Consider the following 9201-nt stretch of genomic DNA (forward strand, 5'->3'; position numbering starts at 1 on the left):
TTGTGTTGTTAATTTCCTTAATTCAATTGTTAATGAACCTTATAATAATTAATTTTTTTATGTGAAACCTGAATGTAATGCTCCCAAAAAAGTAAGGCATCATAAATATTCTTTATTGTCAAATGGCATATAAGACCAGAACCAATATCAACATGATGACAAACAAAATCTACACCCATATAAACCTTTAACAAGCCTGCGCATGTGAACACTGTTCGTTGAATAATTTGTTTTACGAACACGCTTAATTTCGTATTTCCCACACACCATCTTCAACTTAATTTTGTAAGCTTTAACTTTCCAATATATAATATTAATACTTTTATGCTTAGCAACTCCATCAACTCGCCATGAAATCTAGTAGCAAGTATTCTACAGGGTGGAAAGAAAAGGCCATAGCCTATTTATTCTGCGTAACATGAGCTTACAAGATGATTTAACCCAAAATTCCCAAGTTACACAATAGGTGTGAAAATCTTGTTCGCAAAGGCCAAGAGACATCAGTTTAGATTTTTGAGAACACATTGGAGCACAGGATAATGAAAAGTCAATCGGATAGATGAAAAGCCTAAGATGTATATCTCAATGAGCAGCAAATATCAAAAAACGCCCTTAAGATAATGAAATTATGTGGTAATACAGGTGAGAAATACAAATTGCACAGGGAAGCCTAGTAATGTGACGTATTTTGGTTATTTGTCATATCTAAAATCCCACAAATCAGTGATTTCAGATCAAGCGCTAAAGAATAGATATCCAAAAATTTTTCAACAGCCTTCTTCAAAAGAGTACAATATGAGATACATTCCTACAAGCTTAAGCAGCCAACGTACCAGAAGAATCACCTACTTTAGACCTCATGGAATAAAAGAAATTCAAGACATCAGCATTGTTACGGATGTGACTTGGACATTTGGAAAGGAGGTTGTGAGCTTCTTCATACCTTCCATGCTTGGAAAAGGCATCGAACATACGGAGAAAAACAAATGTAGATGGAAAATACTTTGAAGTCATGCCCCTGAGAAACAGAATAGCATCAGATCCGGTTCCACACTTTGATACATGTTCAATAAATGGATCAATAAAAGGTGGGAACCCATGACTTCGCATTAAACCCAAAATATTTACGGCATCTGTAAATCCTCCCTGAACCAATAGGTTAGTTATCAGAGACTTGTAAGTAGAATGCCGGGGCTCTAACTGTTGTTCCCTCACCAATTGGCAGAGAATCTTGCAAGCATCAATTGCCCTGTTCTTTTGGCAATATGCATTCATTAACATATGGAAACTATAGCCTGCAGAAGTGACACCCTCTTTCTCAACCATCTTTTGAAAAGAATCAAAAGCTTTATCAAGGTTCCCAAAAAGACAGTGCCCCTCAATTAAGGATTCCCATGCCTTGTGATCCAGATTAGATCCAGATGCTTCAATGTTTTTCATAAATTCTGAAGCTTCTTCCTTGTGACCAGAAGCACTAAGACGAAAAGCAATCTTACTCTGTAAATTACCAGTCAACACAACTCCACCCTCTTCCAGTGCTTTCAAAACCTGATTACACTCCCTAGACCTGCCAACAGTGGTCAAAGACTTCAAGATGGAATCAACAATATAACTTGTCAACGCATTCCCACTTCCTGTATAAGCCCTCACAACCCTCGAAAACAAAGGCATATCAAACTGCTTGCCGACCACAATTTTCTTCAACAGAAAGGTACAGCATTCACGTGAAGGTTTGTTTGCCCCAGCCATAGCAAATTCATACAAGTCAACAGCATCCTTAATCATTCTCCGTTTACAAAACCGTCCTAAAACCTTATCATGTGTTTCTGATTCCATTTCATTCCCTTTGTTCCTCATTTCATGAACAAGTTTCCAAAACCTATCAATTGTATCTTCCCTTCCTAATACCCTGGCCATCGCATTATAGGTGCAGCCGTCATGTTTAAACTGCCCACTCTCCTCTACCCACCTGAAAAATATCAGGGCCTTATTTGGATCTGTACCAAGACCATCCAGAATCGATTTAACCATATCACTCGAAAACACAATGTTCAAGTCCAAGATTTTCTTTTCAACGTCATCACTCCACACATCATGCCTCACAATTTTTCCGACCCTTGAGCACATCTTCTCAGGTGAATTATCAATAGATCCTGATGCAAACAAAGCTTTCAACTTCTCAATATCACCATTCCTTCTACTCTCTTCGAAGCTTTCCATGACTTTATCGCGTACATCTTTTGATACCCCATAACCCTTTTTCTTCATAACATCAACCATGTCCCAGAACTCATTAACGAAACCACTGGTTCCCAAAATACATAATATCATGTTATAAGATTTAGAGCTCAACCTCCCACAATCACTCTCCAAAACCCAGTCAAAAAACCTCCTAGCAGCATCAGGGCTGGAACCAAGCTTCCATAAAAGCTTCAGCACCATATCATGATTAATCACGATATTGTTCAGTTCAATTTCTTTCTTAATATCATCGAAGTCCCTGGGTTTCGAGAATATATCAGCAGCAATAACAACGTGATCCGATTCATTCTGCTCAATAGCAGTCTCGGAAGAGAAACTACGAGTAGTGGTGCTTATAGGGTTTAATAAATCAAGTGAACCAGAAGAAGGTAAGGTAACTTGGCTGTGAACAGAGTGGGAATGCAGATGCGAAGTGACAGAGCGAAGTGATTGCAGATTCGGGTTGAGGTGTACCTGAAACTGAGGTTGCAAGAAGTGATTGGAAGCGTAAATGCCTGTGCGATGTTGAGCACGAAGAAGAAGAACACGCCATTGATTCTTCATCGATGAGAACAGGATTTGAGGCTAACTCGGGAAGAAATGGAAAGGTACGGGATTGGAGTGAATGGAGAACGAGAAAGGTGAGAGGAGTAGGGTTTTACAATTCTGCTCGATTCGGATTTTTGTCGTATTTTGAAATGAGGAACATGATTGGGCCATATTTTCGTTTTTGGACCTTTCTGTCCAATTAACCTCTGGACCCAATTAAACTTCCTCTTTAAATATATGGGTTCTTGGGCCTATTTTAATCATGCGACTTAACATGTGAATTATGTTTTTTTTTTTTTATAGAGAAACACTTTTCAACAAGAACAAACATAAAAACACCTAAATAATTCTATATTGAATGTTGGTTAAAAAAAAAATCTATTCTATATTGAACAGTAACAAAATGTGTCTTGTTCTTTTTTTCTTTTTTTGGTTTACTTATTTTCTTTATATTGGAGGTAATTATATTCAAGATGCATTTAAATATTTAATGTGAACACTTGTCTTAAACAAAATTTGAACTTTAGTTCATTATATTATAAAAAATTAATCACTTTCATTAAACCTAATCATCATTGGTTTCGGGTCTTGTTCCATTTTAATCATATTTCCCCCCACCTTTTCAAAATATATGTCTTTTAAGGTTTTGGCACATATATTAAGAAATTAATTGTTATGATAGAATTCTTTTTACATTTCTAAATTTGGCTTTGATTCATTTCATAATTAATAAAAAGAAAACAAAAGAAAAAAATGTACTTCTAAATAACATATTGAGATTATAAATAAGGGTGTAATAGAAAGCCAATTAATAAGTGTTGCATTCAGCTTTTAAAATAACATGTTAAATAAAATCCAAAAAATAAAAAATTTATATTTTTAAATAGAGAGAGTATAATTTAATAATAAATAATTAATTATTTTAACGTGAGCCCTTAGGCTTTTTTCTTGACCCAAAAGTGCCTAGGCTTTGATGAGATGTTTTACAAAAGGCACCAAAAAATAAATCACTACTCGTTAGTTTAGTCTAGTCTCGAAACTTTTACACTTCCATTATAATCAATTTAATTGAATGATAATGTCATAGTTCCAAAGTTTGTCTCCGTCTCAATCAGAAGTTACTTTTTACTCAATCGATTCCTGCAATCAAGATTGACAACTTCAACAAATAAAAAATATAAAATTAATAATCTACGTCTAAAAATCGATCTTTCTCTCAAATGACCATTTAAAATTCAACTCAGTCATTAAACTATTTATTTTAAAATTTAAATGATTATTTCCATAAAAAAAATCAAATGATTCTTTGGATAAACTATTTGTAACTCTTTGCTGCATTGGATGTTAACTTCTATACAACAAATGTGTGTGTGTGTGTGTGTTACCTGTTATCACCTTGAAGATGGAAAATTTAGATTATTTAAAAGATTAAAGTGAGAAGTATTACTTTTTCAGGGATAATTTTAAAATAAAAAAATCTTTCAAAAACTTTATTAATCATTTTCAGAGAATTTCTGAACTTACTAAATCCAAGCTCTTACATAACTACTTCTTGTGATCTTATATATACTACCTTTTTAATTAATTTATGAGAATTAAGAAAATTAATTAATTTAACTAATTGCATTAAATTTCTCAACAATTTATATCATTTTTTCTAAATTAAACTAAAAATTATCAGACCTTTCTCATAATTTCTTTTCACCTAATTGATTAAATGTAGAGTAATTAAGGACATTTTTGTTAAAAAATTAATTTATGCAGGGACAATTTGAAAAATACACAAACTAAGGAAAAAGCAAAATACATCTACAATGTAGGAAGAATTCTTTTCTTCTTCTCTAGTTTTGCTCTCCATTTAATATCACACCATTTTAAATCTTAATTATCTCCATCTGGGTATATATTGTGGGACAAATTGAAAATTCAAATCAGGACAAGTAAATAAAAAAAAGGCAGGAACTAGTTACAAGTAGTGAAACTCTTTTAATAATAGGTCAATAAATGGAAATTTTTACATTTCCAATCACCAATTAATAGAAATATTTATTTATATAAAAATGTAACACTATTAAATTAATAATTGTTCGATATCTGAGTATTAATTTTTAATTATGCAAGTGTGGAAAATATAATCTATATGAAACGATGATTGTTTAAGCATGAAGTCATTTAAAGGATAATTATAAGATATGTTAGATAAGATATTTAAAACCTTTTTATACATTTAACATTTATACATTTATTTTCATTTTTAAATCATTAAATTAAGCCCTAAAATTATTCCAGGTTATAACTTAAAAAAAACGTTATAGCCACATTAAAATAATAGTAAGATTTGTTTTTAGTGAAGTACATATATTGATAGCTATACAAGTTAGGTAATCTAAAAAACATGTTCATACCATTTTGCGTTTTGAAGTTGAATTAATGAATTTTGAGTGCTCATGTTAGTTTTAAAAATTTGTGTTATATTTGGTATACGAAACAGTCTTTTTTAAAAAAATAAAATTGAAAAGGGAAAATTAGACGTGTATATATTTGGTATACTTCATATGTTGGGTGCATACTTTAATTATAAAAAGGCAACAAAAATAAACAAAGAATTAAAGAGGAAAAGTCCAATTAATGGACGTAATAACTCTCTTTCTAAACAAGAAGAGTTACTAAATAGTTCATAAAATGTCTCCCAATTATATTTTTGCAGTAGGAATAACGTTACTAAACAAAAAGAGAACTTAAAAAAAAAAACTAGAGCATCAAAATTACATATGATTAATGCCCTATATATTATGAAACCCAAAATTAATTAGCAACAACGTAAATAATCAAACTTAGAGGATTAATTAATGTTAATCCCTCTTTCATCAATTAATTAATTAATTAATTAGTTCTTCTTGTTGATCCCAGTTGCATCCTTCACTGCATCAGCCGCACCTTGTGCTTTCTCCATCATCTGCTGACCAGCCTTCAAAATTTACAGAGCCATGAATCACAATCAATTTAAATGTTAATTAGGGGATTAATTATGCCTAGTGTTGAAATTAAGCCAACAATATATTGACACGTAAAGTAAAGGAAATTAATCCAACAAAAAAGAAGAAGAAGAGAATCAGAGATAGATATAAACCTGCTGAAGGGATTCTTTAGCAGCCTGAGCAGCATCGCTAGCTTTATCCATCAAAGAACCAGCCTTTTCCTATAATACATTCACACAAACATTTAATCATAAGTGTGTGCACTAGTAGTAGGATTTAGATTTAGATTTTATATTTAAAATCTCACATGAAATTAATGTATTTAAAACTTTTTGTTTGGATAATAAAAAAAAATCAAATTTGAAGACCACAATGAGAGGAAGATGAAAAATGAAAACATGAAGGAAACAAGATGGTTAAAGCGTCGAACGTTTATTTCAAACAACTAAGGCATATGGGGTATTTAAAATTACAAAATAATTGTAATAAAATATGGAATTGGAAAAAGTGTGTGTTTAATTTTCAGTTTAGTAAAGGTATAATAGTACATTTATTTTGGAATTTATTTTTTCAAATATCAATTCAATAAACTAAAAAAATTGTTTAGATAATATGGGAGTAAATTGAAATTAACTTCAATCCAGATTTCAAAAGTTAAAAGCTACCAAAAACTACATTTGCCAAATGAATTATCAATAATCTTAAATAGACTTTCATATCAACACAATAAATATTCAAAGAATATTTACATTCAGATGATATGTCAAGAATACTTTTCAAAAGGGATGAGTTGTATCCAAACAAGACAACCTTAATTTCTATGAATTCAAATGGTACATTTTACTCAAATTCAAATCCAAATCTTAATATATATACCTGAGCTTGGCCTTTGGCTTGGCCAGCATTGTAGCTTATCTTCTCGCTACTTGAATCCATTTTCTTTGGTGGATAGTTAAAAAAGAGGAAGAAGATTAGAGAGTTTTTAAGCTTGAATTAATGGTGATTAACGTTGAGGATGAGGCACTCATTTATATAGAGAGTCATTGTATTAGAGCATCACTTTCGGACTTAAGACCATAATATTTGTGATGATGCTTCTCTTTAGGAAATCCCATTTATATGATCGTTGACCACAATATATTATGATCTTGCAACGTGAGATCTAGGTTTGATAATTAATTAATTAATAATTGCATGTTAAGTATAGCCTCCGTACAAGACCCTCAATATGTGGCAATTTAATCAAACCTATGATAACATTTTATTGTTTTCCATATATGGTAAATGTATTATTGCCTAAAGTTATTTTTTTTAGGGGAAAAAAACAGATAAGTTTGAACTATGCACTCACACGGGCACACGGGATATTATGAAATACACAAAATAAATAATTTGTAATAGATTTGTAACATTACGATAAAGTAGTATATTTCTCATGAAATTATTCAAAAAGAAAATAAAAAAATTGAGAGAAGAGAGATTTCTCTTGATAAAAGTGAGTAAAAATTTTGAAGAAATTTTTTTTTCTCATATTTGTTTAGGAGAAACAATTTCTCTTAGAATAATTCAAGACAAAATATTTCTCTCAACAAAATCTAAGAGAATTTCTCTCAAAAAAAAATCTAAGAAAAACTTCTCTTAAATTTATTTGAGAGAACTATTTTAGGTTTAATACTAAATATTTTCAAATGAGCATTATTTAGTAATGATATTGTTCATATTATTAGATGTTTTGATTATTTGATTAGACTAAACACATCTGTACCATTGTGGAAAATGTCTATGACCATACAAAAAATAATAATAATAATACCATGCCCTTTATAAAAAATTTGTTTCCTTTTTTCTCTAATAAAAAGATTTTTGTGATTTCACTGGAATACTAGACAACGTATTTGGTTTCGTGTTAAAAGCCACCAAAACATATACTAAGATCTCAATTTGCAATCATGAAACGTGAGTCGCAACATAAAACTTTAATTCACTTCAATTTTATTTTCATATAGTAGGTAGATACATTTAAAATTACAAATGTGCACTCATCACTAATGATCACTAGATGCAAAAAGAAATATGTGACTGTTGGGGATTTCAGAGGAAGGATGAATTAGGTAGGCACTAGGGTGCTTGCATTACGAATGGGAGGAGTAAATTTCAGAAGAAGTTTCAGTTTCTTGTAGATAAAGTGCAGGGGAAACTAAGTAGTTGGAAAAGGCAGACTTTATCTCTTGCTGGAAGGCTCACTTTAGTTCAATCTATCACCTCTCAGATGGCCAGTTATCATATGCAAAATGAAAAATTGCCTGTTAGTATTTGTAAGTTACAACGAGATTTTGTGTGTGGATCAACAGAGGAGAAGAGGAAAATTCATTCATCGAGTTGGGAAGTGATGTGTTATCCCAAGGAGGTGGGAGGTTTTGGGTTGAAGGAGACTCGTGTGATGAATGAGGCTTTGCTAGGGACGGTAGGATGGAATGTTTTACCAAAACCTAATAATCTTTGCTCAATTGTTTTGCGTGAGAAATATGGGAAACCGGAAGATTTATTTAAAGATGCTGTTGCTTGCAAAAGATACAGATTCAGTTGTAGAAAATTTTGGCCAAAAATTGTTGATAGTGGGGCATGGGAGTGTTGAGGAGGAGAGCTTCTGGTTTGATACATGGTTGGATAATGGGGGGCCTTTGTATGAGGGGTGTATAAGGAGGCTAGAAGGGAGATTGGTGAATTGTAGAGTTAGTGACCTTGTGAATGAATATGGAGAATGGGAATTATTATATTTGAAGGATTATTTAGACGATGCTTATATGAGGAAGTTACGTTCGTGCAACAGTGTCACCTGATTGTGGAAATGGCTGTGATGAGATTAGGTGGAAGTGGTCTATGGGGAAGGCTTATGTAGTGGCTGATATGTATAAGAAGATCAGTGAGGATTTGAATATTGAGAGTGAGAAGGTCTGGAAGAAGATTTGGCAGTAGAAGGGACCTAAGAGAGTTCAGGTCTTTTGGTGGTTGGTGGCTCATGATATAGGTTGCTTACTTTTGTGAGGAGATCTAGATTATTGAGTGGATCTCCATTATGTTGCAGGTGTACTAGTGAGAATGAATGTATCATGTGCATGTGCTGAGCGACTGGAGGCACAAAGAGTATGGAAGGCACTTGGGCGAACACGGAGAGTGGATTGGGAGATTCACAAAAAGGTTGGGCATGTACTCTGTGATTACGGCGGAATTGTGGGGGAGCACTGTGTGGATTGTGTTTGGCGATCGAAGAAACTTATGGGAATAAGGAAGCTGATCATATTTCAATCCCTTCCTTGTGGGTAACAACCTGTAATTCGGACAAGTCCAAACCCGTTTAAAAAAAGTTAAGGTCAGGTTTGGTTATATAAACTTTTTTAAAAAGATAGGATACTTTAAACTCAATTTGAATAAG

General features: G+C 32.4%; 2 protein-coding genes across 3 annotated transcripts; both read right to left on the reverse strand.

Moving 5' to 3' along the window:
* Window positions 1–597: 597 nt before the first annotated feature.
* On the reverse strand, window positions 598–2895 carry LOC129306534 (pentatricopeptide repeat-containing protein At3g02490, mitochondrial-like). 2 transcript variants are annotated; one of them, XM_054947197.1, is made up of 2 exons: window positions 2716–2827; window positions 598–2500 (listed from the first exon to the last, which is right to left on the reverse strand). In XM_054947197.1, exon 2 carries the CDS (start codon window positions 2440–2442, stop codon window positions 817–819), a length of 1626 nt encoding a protein of 541 aa, XP_054803172.1. In that variant the 5' UTR covers window positions 2443–2500; window positions 2716–2827; the 3' UTR covers window positions 598–816. The 2 variants fall into 2 exon arrangements, with proteins under 2 accessions (XP_054803172.1, XP_054803162.1); XM_054947187.1 differs by having other exon boundaries at window positions 598–2895.
* A 2597-nt stretch (window positions 2896–5492) lies between these two features.
* LOC129306779 (stress-induced protein KIN2-like) lies at window positions 5493–6756 on the reverse strand. The gene is made up of 3 exons (XM_054947509.1): window positions 6645–6756; window positions 5921–5989; window positions 5493–5758 (listed from the first exon to the last, which is right to left on the reverse strand). The coding sequence occupies exons 1-3, from the start codon at window positions 6702–6704 to the stop codon at window positions 5678–5680; spliced, it is 210 nt and encodes a 69-aa protein (XP_054803484.1). The 5' UTR covers window positions 6705–6756; the 3' UTR covers window positions 5493–5677.
* Window positions 6757–9201: the final 2445 nt, after the last annotated feature.

This window comes from Prosopis cineraria, unplaced genomic scaffold (assembly GCF_029017545.1).
Source record: "Prosopis cineraria cultivar Desert tree isolate PC_DT_omini unplaced genomic scaffold, ASM2901754v1 PC1, whole genome shotgun sequence".
Lineage (NCBI taxonomy): Eukaryota > Viridiplantae > Streptophyta > Magnoliopsida > Fabales > Fabaceae > Prosopis > Prosopis cineraria.